This window comes from Panicum virgatum, chromosome 7N (assembly GCF_016808335.1).
Source record: "Panicum virgatum strain AP13 chromosome 7N, P.virgatum_v5, whole genome shotgun sequence".
In the NCBI taxonomy this organism is placed as follows: domain Eukaryota; kingdom Viridiplantae; phylum Streptophyta; class Magnoliopsida; order Poales; family Poaceae; genus Panicum; species Panicum virgatum.
In genome coordinates this window covers 20,692,194-20,708,470 of record NC_053151.1, presented here as the reverse complement: position 1 = coordinate 20,708,470, position 16,277 = coordinate 20,692,194, and the positions used below count along the sequence as shown (strand labels likewise).

General features: G+C 45.8%; 1 protein-coding gene across 1 annotated transcript; it reads right to left on the bottom strand.

Annotated features, from left to right (window-relative positions):
* Positions 1-421: 421 nt before the first annotated feature.
* LOC120682820 (probable ribonuclease P/MRP protein subunit POP5) lies at positions 422-2,932 on the bottom strand. The gene is made up of 4 exons (XM_039964845.1): positions 2,456-2,932; positions 1,706-1,909; positions 1,458-1,595; positions 422-1,059 (listed from the first exon to the last, which is right to left on the bottom strand). Exons 2-4 carry the CDS (start codon positions 1,875-1,877, stop codon positions 911-913), a joined length of 459 nt encoding a protein of 152 aa, XP_039820779.1. The 5' UTR covers positions 1,878-1,909; positions 2,456-2,932; the 3' UTR covers positions 422-910.
* Positions 2,933-16,277: the final 13,345 nt, after the last annotated feature.

The window sequence follows — 16,277 nt, the reverse complement described above, 5'->3', positions numbered from 1 at the left end:
ACCCCGACTTACCAGAAAGGAGATGCAAAAACAACAGCAACAATAATTGAATGTTTTTTCTATGTATTTCGTGCAAGGAATGATATGGTGGATCAAATTTAAATAACAAATATTTTCAATTGTTTTCGATCTTTATAGTATAGATTATATCGCCTCAATATAGTATAGATTAATAGTTCTTAATATCATGCGAAACATATCCAATGGAACTCTCTCGTACTTGAGACACAACTTGCTTATAACACTAGCAAAACTTGTATGAAGCTTTACATACAACAACACTTTTGAGATGCTGAAACTTTGGAAATTGTAAATTTACGCTTGTCATGTTTCATCAGTCTGAAAAACATAACCCGAGCTCGTAGAGTATAAGCTTTATTTTTTAAACCCTATACATGAAAAGTAACTTGAATCAGTAATATATGCATGAAAGTATTTAGAAGTAGAACCATTAATGTACATCACATTATCACGTTCTCAATTTAAGAACTTGTATATATGATTATAAATAGTAAAGTTCAAAAGTTTGTAGTGGCCTCGAAAGAAAGAAATATACGGATGTGTTTGGTTGGTTGTCCAATCCCCATAAGGCACCCAACTCGTATTTGGTAGCGGGTCAGGCCCTTTAGCCAGGCTAGACAAACCTGACGTCCACACATGGCTTCATAGGTGCAGCTGTTTCTGCTAAGCTAGGCTTGCACAAGACATTGAGGTTGAAGTAGCGCGCGTCTCACCACCCACTTCACCGACATAGTAGAACATGTACAGCAACAATGTTGACACCTTAATAGTTCCTTCTGTTGATGCCATAAGTTGTGAGCTCGAGGCTATATCCGCACTCAATTTGCCATTTCATTGTTTTCTCTCATCTAGAGACAATAAAAAATAAAAATAGGAGAGGACATAGAAATCAGCTCTCTAGTCCTCTAATTTTCTCAAAGCAGCTCTGTACGGACTGGATGATCTCTGGTGTGATACGGTCACCAGCAGCCAACTTGTATTGTTCAAATTTCGCTTCGTCGCACTCAAGTGCAGCTTTCTTGCAAGCCCTGATGCTTCCTAGTGATAAATGAATGTCATGATGATTGAAGAGCTCAACTGTAGTAGTTCGGTCATAGAAAAATAGTGAACCTTTTCTTAAGGAATACAAATTAGTGCAACAATAAGGCAAAAGGAAAAGACAAAATATTAAGCTGATCATTCAAATTGACATGTGGAAATACTTTAAGCAGTAGAACTGACAAAACTATATTCTGAGTTCTGGATTAGTTTCAACAAGTCCAATTGAACAGACGTATGTAAAAAACAGAATGAATTGGATAATTCTATATATTCTGTCTACCTTCATTATAAATGAAATGAATATATTGCAGGAATGTTGCATTGAAAGGCTAGAGTTAAAAACCCAAGAACAACAACACTGTTTGGTGTCATAATCCACAGAGTGAGCCACTCACCACTCATGTCAAGCAGGTTGAATGATACAGGTATTTTCCCAATGCACCTCACCATTGTTATAGCAGCCCAAACCTTCTGGTGGTCTTCACGTGACACACGGATAATGCAAAGCTTTGTTACAGGATTAACATACTTCACTGAAAATTACCAGAGCCAATATGTATTTTCAGATTAAGAAGCCAGTAAGCACAATACAGCTATCACTGCTAAGAATTAAAGAGAGTTTAGGAGTAATTGATAGTAGTACCCTGCAATGATCCAAGAGATGCAGCTAGGCCACACTCCCCAAAGTTCAGCTGAATGCTGTCTCTTATGACTTTGGTTATATTAAACTGGGTGAGGATGACAGGGTCTTGTTCGCCTCTACCTGCATCTATAAAGACCTCCATCACCATGTACCTATTCTTGAAGTGAACCATGGCGAATACACACTTCTTTTCCTGCAGAGCTCCTGCGCCAGATGAAAGACAGTAATACCCATCATAAATTTAAGAGAACCAAATCAGATTTTGTTGCCTAAGCCACATTGCCTAAATATGGAACAATGGGGGAACGGCAGTAGTGTAAAAGATCAATCATCTAGCACAGTGGCGGAACTAGGATTTGGAACTAGGGTAGGCCTAGCCAAAAATTTCAAAGCACAATTCGGTATAATTTAATAGAACTTTGATAACAGTACAGTATATAATAATAAAAACTTACAATAACTTAATTTAAAAGGTTCCATAATAAGTCTAATTCAACTAATTAGTTGGGAGCTCAAAAAAATTACAATATAAAGAGTTGCAATAACAATGGAATCTTATATAAATAGAATATTACAATACTAATCTTGTCTAAAGGCTTTTGCTTTACGCTTCCTCATAGTCATGAAAGTGTCCAATTGTCAAATTATTCACTGAATGTCCAATTAATCACTGAATGTATGAATTTAGAAGTGAGATTAAGAATTTAAGATGGAGCAGCACACAGCAGAGAGAAAAACTTGTCGAATTACCGAATTGGGGGTGTGGGCTGCGGGGCGCCCCCGCCTCCTGCCGTGCGGCTGCTGCAACTGGTGGCCGTCGGCGTCGGGGACTCGGCGAGTCGGGCGGTCGGCTGAGGGGTCAGGGCGCGCTGGCCCCTACCCGGCTGCGGGCTGTAGCCTGCCGCGCGCCTGCTGGCCGGTGGGACTTGGGAAGCGACGAGCGGTGCTGCAGCGGGGCAGCGCCCGACGGCACGGGGCAGCCTGGGCCGCAGCCGCACAGGGCGCCGGGGGAGCCACCGGCCGCGCAAACTGCACTGCGCAGGCGTTCTGCGTGCAGGGCGGCGAGTGCCGGGTGGAGCTGTCGGGCTGTGGACCGGAGGGGGCCGGGGAGGAGAGGGGAGGGCGCCAGGGCGGCCGCCGGCGCAGCCCCACGGTGCGGGCAAGTGGTGCACGGGCGTCGGACGTCGGGCAGAGGCGGCCAGAGCGGTCTGCAGCTCGAGGCGTGACCTCGTGACCGCGTGAGGACGCCCAGCGGGCTAGGGTTGTCTTGCTGGGCCAACTTCTTCAGTTTGGGCCAGTTTTAGCCACAAATTCGAAGTAGTAAATTTTTTGGGCCACAAATGATTCAATTAAGGCCCTGTTTAGTTCCCAAAATTTTTCAAGATTTCCCGTCACATCGAATTTTTAGACATATGCATGGAGCATTAAATATAGTTTAAAAAAATAACCAATTGCACAATTTAGCAGTAAATGATGAGAGAATCTTTTAAACTTAATTAGTCCATGATTGGATACTAATTACCAAATAAAAACAAAAGTACTACAGTAGCTAAACCCAAAAAATTTCACGAACTAAACATGCCCTAAGTTGAAGAGCAACCGACACATTGGCTAAGAACAAAGACTAGGATGAGCGGCGCGCTTTGCCGCGCCCAGGAAGTTGTGTATGAAGAGTAATTAGGTTTAAGCTGCCGTGACAACTAATAAATGGGATATGACAGGTCTAATATGAGATATGTGTGGCACCGTAGTATAAAGTATATATATGAATTCAACTAAGACTATAAAGCATACACATAATTTATTTTAGATAAAAATAACTTATTTTTCTTTATGTCAGAAGATCCCTTTGTAGAGGGTACTTAGACCTTGGGTAGTATCATAGATATGCTTCTTAGCAAGAAATAAAAAAGTAAAAATAAAAAGGAGGCTCCTCATTTATAGTTACATACATAATTGAAATATAGTATTTTAAAGTTGATGCATTATATTTTAGAGTCAATCTTCATGTTGTTCAACTCAAAAAATGGTGCAAACTTCATAGTTGGAATGATTGGTCCCCCCACATGAAAGGATTACCTTCCAGGTGAGAAATAATGGCAAGACATCAACTGATTATTATACGATGTCCAGATCAGTCTTGAGGTCTTGTTTAGTTCGCGAAAACTTTTGGGTTAGTTATGGTATTGTAGCACTTTTATTGTTATTTGGCAATTAATGTCTAATTATGGACTAATTAGGCTTAAAAGATTTGTCTCGTACTCTCGTCGTTTATTGTTAAACTCTATAATTAGTTATTTTTTAACTGTATTTAATGCTCTATGCATGTGTCCGAAGATTTGATATGATGGGTACCGTAGGAAAATTTTTATGAACTAAACGTGGCCTGAGTGGAAGTTTCACAAAGAGTTTTATATGTACTATTAATTTCTATGCCACATCCTGCAATTTTGCTGATATAGCAGGGTTACGATGAAGAGAGAGGAGGGAGAGTTTTACGAGAGATGAGATAGGGGAGTCCATCCCCATGATCCTCGTCCAGTTCGGTTACTAAGTTCTCTATCTTGATAACTGTACAATAAAATTGTACACTGAAACTTGCCTGGGAGACAAATCAATACTGATAGCGGTGTAGAAGGTCTTTTATCACATATTTGGCTCTCTTGTTGCAGACTTCGTACTACACAAGTTAATGTCAGCGTTACAAAATGGTAGGGATACAATAACGTCACACATGATAACCCAACACCCACTTGGTTCGATCGCGAGAACAGTCCAATAGCAAAGCAGGCTGCAAAACAGCCCATAACCGCAACAAAAGGTAAAGGGCGGTAAAAAAAAATTGTGACACATGGCAACAGCTAAGAAGGTAGGGTGACTCTCGTGCCTCCTTTTTCTTCCCGGATAAGAAGGTACATATGTAACAACAAGACGTTGTCTGCTAATCAAGGGTTGACAGTAAGGGGCTGTTTGGTTTACAGCCTTCACGCGCCACTGCAGGTGTGGCGCGGCCACCAAAGTTGTGGCGGGTGTGGCGAGCGTTGCGGCCGCCACAACCGTGGTGAAAATTTACACACAAAGCTGTTGTGGCACATCTGTGGCTGACTTAACTTATACCCCATCCAAACACCAGCCAAGGCACTGTGGCAGCCACAAGTATGGCGTGGCGAGTTAGGGAGGGCAACCAAACAACCCCTAAACGTGGGACATCAACAAAATCCGTCCTAATCCGTAAGTTCACTTATTCAACTAATTCGATTCAACCAAATGATTCAAACACGCCCATTCCAAATATTAACCGCCCAGATCATGAGAGCAGTAAAAAATCCTGACCCCCGCGTTGCCTCCTTGTGGCTACTCAGGGGCGACACCAGCGCCCCATCCCGCCCGCCCCCAGGGCACCGCCGTCGCCGGCGACCGGCCGAGCGACGGCAGCGGCCGGTGACCGAGCCGAAGCCGGTCCAGTTTGCCTCCTTTCTCCCTTCCTCCCTCGCCCCCACGACCTCGCGTGCCTCTACCCTTGCGCAGCCGGTCGCCGGCCGCCGGAAGCCGGATCCAGCATCACCTTCGTTCGATCTGGGCTTCTTCGCCGGGGTTGGCCGGGGGCCGGCCCTTCGCTCGCTGTGCTCCGTTGTGGCTGGTGGCCGGCCTGCTCGCCCTTCGGGGTTCGCGGCCGCCGGTGGCTGGCCTCCCTGGCCGGGCGCAGCCTTCCTCGTTGGGGCTCTCGGCCTCCGGCGGCCGGGGCTCCCTCGTTGGGCGCGGCTATGTGCGGCCGACGCTCCTTTCCGACCGCAATGCGGACTGCCTCTCCAGCATTCCCTCGCCAGGCGTGGCCGTGCGTTGGTGGTCGGTGCTCCTTCGCTGGCCGTTGGTGGTGGGCCCTTCCCTCACGCTCCCTTGTCGGCGGCGTGTGGGTGCTGCGGCCCCCCAGTGGGGAGTGGCTGACCTGTCGGGCTCCCCGTCTGCGCTGTGGCAGCCGCCAGCTCTGGGTTGGAAAGGGGTGGTGGCGAAAGTCTTGGATCCACTTGCAGACCGATGACGACGACGCTCTTGGGCGCTATTTACCTTGTTGAAGGCGTCATTCTTCCACCATTTCCCTCCCTCTTCAGCTTGCCATCCGGGTGAAAACCTAGACCATGTTGGTCGGACGACGACGGCGCCTGGGGCGTTGTTTCCTTTCTAGAGGTGTTGTCTTGGAACTTTGCTGGTGGCGGCCATCTGCTCTCCTCGGAGAGATTCTGCTTCTGCGCCTGCTTCCGCTTCATTTCATCTGCATCGCATTGGATTCTCTTCGTTGGCGGATGCTTTGCCGCCGCCGTCGCGTTGGTTGAAGTTTGCTTCGGGCGGATGTTTTGCCGCCGTGGTTGATTGCTTGGGTGGATGCTTCCACCTTTGTTCGGTAGTAGACCTTTTGCACCTTGGACGTTGTTGTTTCTGCTTGCAGGTTCAGTTGTAGGGTTCTGGATAGTGATGTGAGTCGTGCCCTTTGTCTTCTCCATATTGCTTTGTTGTTGTTCGTGTTGTTGCTGTGTCGTTTGTGTGTGTGTTTTTCAGTGTTTCTCTATTTTTAGTCAATTGTGCTCTTATGTTGATCATGCTCCGCTTGGTCTTATCAAGTTTGTGTCTGTAACTGCTTTCTCTTAATGAAAAACATGCACATGCACGGTCGCGAAAAAAAGATCATGAGAGTAGTGATCGTCTGATGGACTATAGTGCCTATGCCTATGTATGGAACAGAGAAAGCATAGCCACTCAGCCTCCGCGTCATGTAGCCACCTCCTCCTCCACTCTCCTCGCCACCATCCGAGAAGTCCAGCCAGAAGCCTACGCGGCCCCTAGGAAGAAGGCAGAGGACTTCGTTTCGGGCTGGCTGTGCGCTCCGCCGTGCGGTCGACCAGCGTCGAGGTACGACGCGCTGGCGGTCGCGCGGCATGACGGATTCGTGGCGCCGGTGGATCTGTCAGTGCTGGCGGGGGTCACTGCATGGCGGCAGCGGCCTTAGTTCGACAGTGCGAGGCGTGGCACCTACTGTCACAGAACAGTCCAAATAATACCAATCAAGTGCAATAATTAAAACTTAAACTCAAACCAGAATTACTGCACTCAACCAGTACACTCAGACCGCCTGCTATAACCAGGATCGATTACACATGAACTCTCGCCAAAAGATGAGCACAGATGATTACCGGCAACAAAAGCGTTTAAAGTCATTTACAAACCGAGTTTAACAGAAGCACCAACTTAAACTACAAAAAGTGTTTACAAGCTAGTTTTACAAGTCAAACCTCAGAGTTCAAACGCAGCGGAAAGCAATTTAGAGTTAAAAACAAGCTTCAAAACAGAATGATAGCTAACGTCGACGACAGAAGATGAACTTCACATCTTGCCCACTGATGTGAGGCTCACCTGCCCGAACTTCACGGAGAAGACGGGACCCACTCGACCGACCAACCGGGAGGAAGTGGTTGACCGATCCACTAGGCGCAGATCTCTTCGGAGTCCTCCGGAATGTAACCTGCTAAAATATAAGGCAACAACAAGCCTGAGTATTCTAATACTCAGCAAGACTTACCCGTCCATGGGTATACTTACCCCAATAACTAGACATGAAAAGCTTTTTGGCTCTGGAGTTTGTTTTGCTGAAAAGCTACTAATACTGGATCCTTACTTGCAATATTTTAGCTCAATTTAAGTTTATCAGGTACCAACTAGATTTGCCTAAACATCTAGAGCACGCATGGTTGATCACATTATCTTTTCAGATTACCACAGCCAAACATTCTCAGTTCAAACTTATTCCACTTCTTTACTACGATGTGACAGAGAGATAAAGGTTCTCATATCCGCGAGTCACGGCGAATCGATTCGATTTAACCTTGCAAGGTGGACCTAACACACACGTCACATATAGGCCCCGTCGGACCCTACATGGCAACCCTTCACATATGCACACCGAATAACCGAACTGCCCTGCGACCCGGGACTGCTAGCCCCACCGATACCATCGAAGGGTCAGCCATGAGTTTGTATACTAGCTCCACTGGTGAAGACAGTATCAAGTCCGGATACCGGTGCGCATATGGTACTGAGCTTACCGGTTTCGACTACCTCCTACTTCCGGCATGTGGTTAGTACTGTTCAATCCTCGATCAATAGTGCCAACAACGGTACGGTCCTCAATCGACACAGGCGGAGGCTCACTTTCCAAAAATTTCCATATCCATAGCCAATCCATCTCCGCCCGGTCTCCATTTTTCCTTTCTTTTTCTCAAGGATTCATTCTCCAGCAACTTTTCATAAGTAACAAGACCTATATCTCGCGAGTGACAGGAATCACTTGTCTTCTACTGAATCCTAATTAAGCATTGCAGTACTAACGACCTGTATACTAGTAGAGTGACTGAGGAAACCTAGGGATCATGCATCTAAGGTTCCAATCAACTCCTAGAAACCTAAATGCACAATAAATATATAACAAATATTGAATACTGAAATTAAGGGTTATGCACCGGGGCTTGCCTTGCCAGTCAGCGGGGTTAGCGACTTCTGGATCTGGCTCGACGACTGCTTCGGCTTGTGGTTCCCCTGCTTGCGGCTCCTGGAGCGGCTCAGCGACCAACTCGTAGACGGCTTCGCTCGTGACATCTACACGTATGAAAAAGGATGCCATGCAATAATTAAACTAGTGCAATGAAATGACACAAGCGTTCATGATGCAATGATAACACCGAAAGAAAGATTTTATGGCAGCGCAAAAAGAAAAACTGCGGCTAGGAGCGAAACACGTGCAGGAACTCAACTTACCGACATGAATAAAGTAGTAACATTTTACTAGCAGGAAAAGGCATTGACAACACATGCAAGAAAAAGTTATTAACTTTTATTGCAAAAAGGAAAACATTTCTTTTTGCCCTAGCAAAATAAACTGAGCAACAAAAGATCCACAAACATACATATAGGCTATGCTTCTGAAAAATTTTCAGTGGACTACACATACAAAGAGTAAGCTACTGCAAAAATTTCATAATTTTTAGAACAATAGAACAACCGGTATTAAATAAACTAGGTTAAATACAAACTGAATTTTTAGCAGGGGAAAAAGTGACATTTCCCAACCACAAGTATTTTTCTTCAGAAGATCTCGATTTTAGAAACCTAACAAAATTTATATTGCATTTTTAGGATTTTTCTATGAATTGTTTTGTAATTAAGAAATTTCAGCCGAGATATACAATAAAGAAAACAAACAAAAATACCCTTAATCCCCCCTCTCTCACTGACCCGTGGGCCCCACCTGGTAGTGGCTCAGAGAGAGAAAAAGGGGGCACCCCTCCCCTGCTCTGCTCTCCGTTCGCACGTGCTCCATGGCCGCGGCAACAACCAGGCCCGGCGGCGGCGGCGGTTTCCGCGGGCGGGTTCTGGTCGGCGGTACGGTGGAGCGGGCCCGCGACCAGGGCGGCCGACGGAGCGGGGCAAGGGCGCTCGCAGGGTAGGGGCGACGGCGCGGGGCACATGAGGGGCGACGGCGGCGACATCGCAGGGGCGCGCGCGGCGGCGCGGCAGTCTGGCCCAGCCGTGGCCGGCCGGCGGCGGAGGCGGGGCACGCGCGCAGCTAGGGGCCCAGGCGACCCCCGGGAGCGAGGCGGCGTCGCGCGAGGCCGCGCAGAGGCGACCCGCGGCGGGCGCAGCGGCGCCATGGCGCCCGCGGCGGCGTTCCGCCGGCGGCGGCGCTAGAAGGGGAGGGGAAGGAGCTCGGGGAGGACGAGTGACTCACCACGAACCCGTTCTTGGGGTCGATTTGAGCGGAGGGTGGCCGAAAAGAGGTCGTCGGTGTGAGGGGCGGATCTCCGGCGCGGATGGCAGTGGCGGCCAACGAGAGAGGGGCCAATTTGGCCGTGAGACGACTCACTCGAGCTCGTGAAGGGGCGACGTGGGTGCGGGGCGAGGCTGTGCAGCTCGGGGCGCGAGGAATCGAAGCGGAGCGGCGATGGATGGCCGGAATCGGCACCAGCTCGGCGAGCGGCGGGGCAAGGGTTCCTCGGCTCTGCTGGGAACTTAGTGCGACGCGAGGAAGGGAACGAGTAGGCGAAACGGGACTTGGCGATCGACTCGGCAGCGGAGGGCGCTTAATTGGTGAGGTGCTCGCCGGCGTGACGCGTGGCGACGCGGACGTCGAGATCGGCGGGCACTGACCAATCGGGGAGGCATAGTACTGAGTTGAACTCGTTTGAAATGATTTTAATCAAGGTTTGACTACCCAAAACTCCAAATTTCATATTGAAACCCGAAATTTGGCCAAAATAAAGGTTGTAGAGCAAAAGAAGAGCTACAACTTTCGTTTTGGGCGAAAGTTGCATTGAGGCTCGGATCATCGAGAAAAACGGGATCAACATGGCTAAAATGATGTTTAACACGCGAATTCCAACGACGCTAATGATGAGCTTAAGTCCATAATTAGCGGGTTAAGTACACGATTAGCATCGCGATTAACACTGGGGTGTTACAGCCTTCCCCCCTTAAAGGAATCTCGTCCCGAGATTCACGCATGATAGAACGTATAAGAAGAGAAGGTTGAAAGGTGAAGTACCTGGATAAGAGCTTAGGAAATCAGGGTACTTGGCTTTAAGAAATTCCTCTTGCTCCCAAGTAGCTTCATCTTCGGAGTGATTACTCCATTGAACTTTGTTGAATCGGTTGGTTGTGCGACGAGTAACTCGATCCTTGCGATCAAGTATCTTGATTGGATGCTCAGGATAAGTGAGATCAGATTCTAACTGAATGGTGTCACTGTCAATAACTTCAGTTAGAACTCTCAGACATTTCTTTAATTGGGACACATGGAAGATGTTATGAATTGCCGAAAATTTTGCAGGAAGGTTCAACCGGTAAGCTACAGGACCACATCTCTCCACAATTGGGTATGGACCAATGTAGCGGGGAGCTAGTTTTCCTTTTACTCCAAATCTTTGCACGCCTTTCCAAGGTGATACTTTTAAGTATACATGGTCACCGACTTCAAAAACAAGTGGATTACGCCGTTTATCCGCATAACTCTTGTAACGGGACTGCGCAATCTTCAAGTTTTCTTGAATCAGATGAACTTGTTCTTCGGCTTCTTTAACCATGTTAGGTCCAAAAATAGTCCTCTCTCCAACTTCGGACCAATTCAGTGGAGTACGGCATCGACGACTGTATAAAGCTTCGAATGGTGCCATTTAATGCTTTCTTGATAGCTATTGTTATAAGAAAATTCAGCTAATGGCAAGCATTCATCCCATTTCTGCGGGTAGGCTAAAACACATGCGCGGAGCATATCTTCTAAAATCTGATTGATTCTCTCCGTTTGGCCATCTGTTTGAGGGTGATAGGCTGAGCTGTGGATCAATCGAGTTCCTAAACAAGCATGCAATTGTTCCCAGAAGTGAGCAACAAACTGGGTTCCTCGATCTGATATGATAGTCTTTGGCACTCCATGTAAACATAGGATACGATCCATATACAACTCGGCATATTTCTTTGCTCGATAGATTGTTTTAACTGGAAGAAAATGTGCGGATTTGGTAAGGCGGTCTACAATGACCCAGATCGAATCATAACCCTTTTGAGTTCGAGGTAAACCGACAATGAAATCCATGCTGATGTCTTCCCATTTCCATTCAGGAATACTTAAAGGTTGCAACATTCTAGCTGGTCTGAGATGACTAGCTTTGATCCTACGATAGATGTCACATTCTGACACATACTTGGCAATCTCTCTTTTCATCCGAGTCCACCAAAACTGTTGTTTCAGGTCTTGATACATCTTGTTGCTACCAGGATGAATTGATAGTCGAGAGGTGTGAGCTTCATCAAGAATTTGCTTTCTGAGTTCAAAATCTTTAGGCACCACTAATCGGTTCTTAAACCATAACACATTCTCACTATCTTGGTGGAAACAACTTACTTTCGAATCTCCTTCTGATAATCTCCTCTAAATTTCCTTTATTCCTTTATCTTTCTTTTGTGCTGTGATGATTAGATCACGAAGAGTAGGAGTGAGTTCTAGATGGGCCAGTGTGCCATGTGGTACAATGCTCAAGTTCAGCTTTTCCATTTCAAAGCAAAGAGACTCGCTTAATGGTATAGCTGAGATGCAATGACAGTGAGTTTTGCGACTTAGCGCATCTGCAGCTACATTCGCTTTTACCCAGATGATAATGCACTTCAAGTTCATAATCCTTGATCAGTTCCAACCATCGCCTTTGGCGCATGTTCAAATCAGGTTGAGTAAAAAGATACTTAAGGCTCTTGTGGTTAGTGTAGATGCGACAAGGACTACCCAAGAGATAATGCCTCCATATCTTCAGAGCATGAACTACAGCAGCTAATTCCAAATCATGAGTTGGGTAATTTTCCTCGTGGCATTTGAGTGACCTAGACACATATGCAATCACTCGGTTCTCCTGCATCAAGACACAACCAATACCAGTACCAGAAGCATCACAATATATGTCAAATGGATTTGATGTATCAGGTTGAGCTAGGATAGGTGCAGAAGTTAAAAGCTTTTTTAGAGTATGGAAAGCCTCTTCATATTTGTCATTCCAATGAAACTTGACACCTTTCTTGAGTAGCTCAGTCATAGGCTTAGCAATTTTTGAAAACTCTGGGATGAATCGACGATAATACCCAGCTAATCCCAGAAAGCTGCGAATTTCCTTAACTGATATCGGAGCCTCCCAATCCAACACATCTTGAACTTTTCCTGGATCAACCGAAATACCCTCTGCAGATATGACATGGCCTAAGAAAGGAACTTCTTTAAGCCAAAATTCACATTTGCTAAATTTTGCATACAGCTTGTGCTCTCGTAGACGTTAAAGAACAATATGAAGGTGCTTGGCGTGCTCTTCTTCATTCTTGGAGTATATCAGGATGTCATCAATGAATACCACAATAAACTTGTCCAACTCAGGCATGAAGACCGAATTCATAAGATACATGAAATAAGCTGGAGCGTTAGTCAATCCAAAAGACATGACTAGGTACTCAAATAAACCATAGCGAGTGGAGAAAGCAGTCTTTGGAATGTCCTGAGGTCTGATCTTTATTTGATGATAACCGGATCGAAGATCTATCTTAGAAAATACCTTAGCTCCGGCTAACTGATCAAAGAGAATGTCAATGCGAGGCAATGGGTATTTATTCTTGATGGTAACTGCATTTAGAAGCCGGTAATCAACACATAACCTCAAACTTTGATCTTTCTTTTTCACAAATAAAGCTGGGCATCCCCAAGGTGATGAGCTTGGACGGATGAAACCCTTATTCAGTAGATCTTGCAATTGTACCTTCAGTTCTGCCAATTCATTTGGTGGCATCCGATATGGCCTTCTAGAGATAGGTGCTGTACCCAGTTGGAGTTCAATAACAAACTCAACGTCCCGATCAGGTGGCAGTCTAGGTAAATCCTCTGGAAAGACATCTGAATAATCGCACACTATAGGTATCTCCTCTAAGCTTTTATCCTCCAATTTATTTATGGTTGTATTGTGTGCCTTGTAATTGGTCAAAAGTAACACCGTAGAACCATGTGCACTTGAATTGATATGAACAACATGCGCCTGAGTATCCAACACAACTCCATGTGCCTTCATCCAATTCATACCCAATATGATATCAATCCCTTGATGTGGGAGAATGATAAAATTGGTCGGAAAGATTCTCCCAGCCAAGTTGATTGGTACCATTCTTGCCATTTGGTTTGTGATTATTTGACCACTTGGGGATTGAATTTTATATGAAGTGTTCATGCAATCAATTTTCAATCCATGCCTATCTGCACAAGCCTTACTAAGAAATGTATGTGAAGCACTAGAGTCGAATAGAACCCTAATTGGATGGTCATTGAGGGAAAATATATCCGCCATCACATGTCCCCCTTCTGGCACGTCCTCACAAGTGGTGTAACTCACACAACCATCCTTAATATACGGCACCTTCTTTTTCTTATTTGTATTGCTAGAGCCTTTTCTCGGCTTGGGTGGAGTGTAACAGATATTCTCCAAGTGATGGCCACCCTCGGCTAGGTGATGCTTGTACGGATCAGGGTGGGAGCGAAAAACATGCTGCAATACGGGTTTCTTTTGCTCCAACTGTGGAGAAGCCACAAGTTCAGGCATCCCCTGTTGTAGTTGATATTGAGTTTGGGAAAAGCTAGTGGACCCCAGGCGTAGGCGTTGCACAACATTCCCAGAGGACCCAATAGGTGATTTCTTCCTCTTTTTCGCCTTTTCATGCCTCAGCATCGCATCTTCTTGGAGGATAGCTTTACTGACCAAGTCACTATAGCTGGTAAATGTTCTCGCTGCTAAACGCATGAGTAACTCGGTATTTAACCCTTTCTGGAAACAATCTTGCTTCTTTTCATCGGTATCTACGTGATGTGCAGCATATTGTGCAAGATGATTGAAAATGTTAGCATATTCCATCACTGATTTGTTCTCTTGTTTCAGATTTAGAAACTCCTCCACTTTCACTTTTATGAAACCTTCTGGAATATAATGTGCCCTAAAAATCTCTCTAAATTCTGACCAGGGAATCTGTCTCTCTGTTGGTTGCATAGCTATATGTATATGACTAGCCCACCATATCTTTGCCGGGCCTCTCAGCTGTTGCGCTGCAAAGGCAGTCTTGTCCACTTCTGTGCAATTAAGAATGCCAAACTTGTCCTCCATGGTGCGAATCCAAGCATCTGCCTCAAGGGGATCTTCGGCCTTTTGGAATAGAGGTGGTTGGGTGGCAAGAAAACCGACATAGTCAGTTTCTGCTGGTGGTGCTTGTCGACCTCTGCCGGCATTGCTTTGCACTAGTTGCCTCAACAATTCGGTCTGCTCATTACGATCGGCGATAAGAGCCGCAATAGCCTGAGTCAAGGAGGAAGACGGTGGTGGCTGTGCTCCTTGACCCTCATTTCCACGGTTAGCAGTGTTGTTATTGCCCATCTGCAAAAGCACCATCCCTTGGTTAGCCATTCCGCTATCGGGACTAATCCATGCAAATAAAGAATGTGCATAATTAATATGAACACACAGCATGAATCGTTCCCTTCGCGATATGGTTCACCAAGAGAACAAAATGGTTTGCTTCAGTTGAAACCGCATCTAATCGGTTGAACAGCAGGTTGGTAACTCGGCTAGCTATAACGTCGCAGTCTTAAGGTTGCACAATTATTAACCACGAAGCGACCAACCAACTCGAATATGCAAGATGCATGCTCGTTCTATCGTTCTCACCCAAACAATTACCAATTATGGTATACGAAGACGACTAGTGGCACAATTACGTACTCTCCCTATATATACTAGTCGTTCCTACGATCAAGGATTCATAACGTGCTTACGTAATTAGTGTTCCTGCAAATAAACCAAGACAACAAGAGATATAAATATCCATTTATGGACCCTTCGTGCCAGCACACACGAACGGCCCCCATGTGTCCTACGCCACACGGGTAACGCATATGCAGTTTCGCACATATTCACACATACATTACCATCCACTATAGAGATGGGCAGCACTGCATACATTACCAAAGCAACGTATTCACTTCCCGTACAAATCGCCTTATGGGACATCCAAGGGTACACGTGTCCCAAGGTACACGGTTATGACCAACTGCATAACGATTTTTCACCTCATAACATTGCCTTACGAGATGGCCGTGATCACAATCACACGGTCAGAAATCCGCACTCCATATCAGGCGGCAGATAGCGACATGCTTGTTTGAATTGAGCCTTATCACCTCCTCGTATGCTCAACATACGGACCCGCGCACGTATGAAGCACGTGGGCTATTCTAAGGACTATCAGAATACTCACCTTGCTTACCTCAGTGCAGGTGCGTCGTTACAGAATAGTAGTTGTGCATAAAAGTAAGGTTTAACGAGAAGTAAATGCTGGAAGTGCTGGAATAAAATAGATACTTAGATGCCACCTAACTTATAGAACATAATTAGGGCATACGAACTATCTACTCTATTCCTTAGCGCATCAAGCGTCAACTTTTCGAAAACCCGGAATTTTTGCAAAACAAGGTTTACTTAACGTAGTTAAGTACGCCAGCAATCACCACCCAGTGCAATTAGCTCTGATGCCAGCTGTCACAGAACAGTCCAAATAATACCAATCAAGTGCAATAATTAACACTTAAACTCAAATTAGAATTACTGCACTCAACCAGTACACTCAGACCGCCTGCTATAACCAGGATAGATTATACAGGAACTCTCGCCAAAAGACGAGCACAGATGATTACCGGCAACAAAAGCGTTTAAAGTCATTTACAAACCGAGTTTAACAGAAGCACCAACTTAAACTACAAAAAGTGTTTACAAGCTAGTTTTACAAGTCAAACCTCAGAGTTCAAACGCAGCGGAAAGCAATTTAGAGTTAAAAACAAGCTTCAAAACAGAACGATAGCTAACGTCGACGACAGAAGATGAACTTCACATCTTGCCCACTGATGTGAGGCTCACCTGCCCGAACTTCACGGAGAAGACGGGACCCACTCGACCGACCAACCGGGAGG

Bases quoted from the DNA above. Each gene is read 5' to 3' on its own strand.
- LOC120682820 (XM_039964845.1), bottom strand. From the start codon at position 1,877: ATGGTTCACTTCAAGAATAGGTACATGGTGATGGAGGTCTTTATAGAT. The intron at 1,596-1,705 runs GTACTACTATCA...GGTAATTTTCAG, and splicing joins ATCTCTTGGATCATTGCAGG to TGAAGTATGTTAATCCTGTA. The intron at 1,060-1,457 runs GTGAGTGGCTCA...ATTTATCACTAG, and splicing joins CAACCTGCTTGACATGAGTG to GAAGCATCAGGGCTTGCAAG.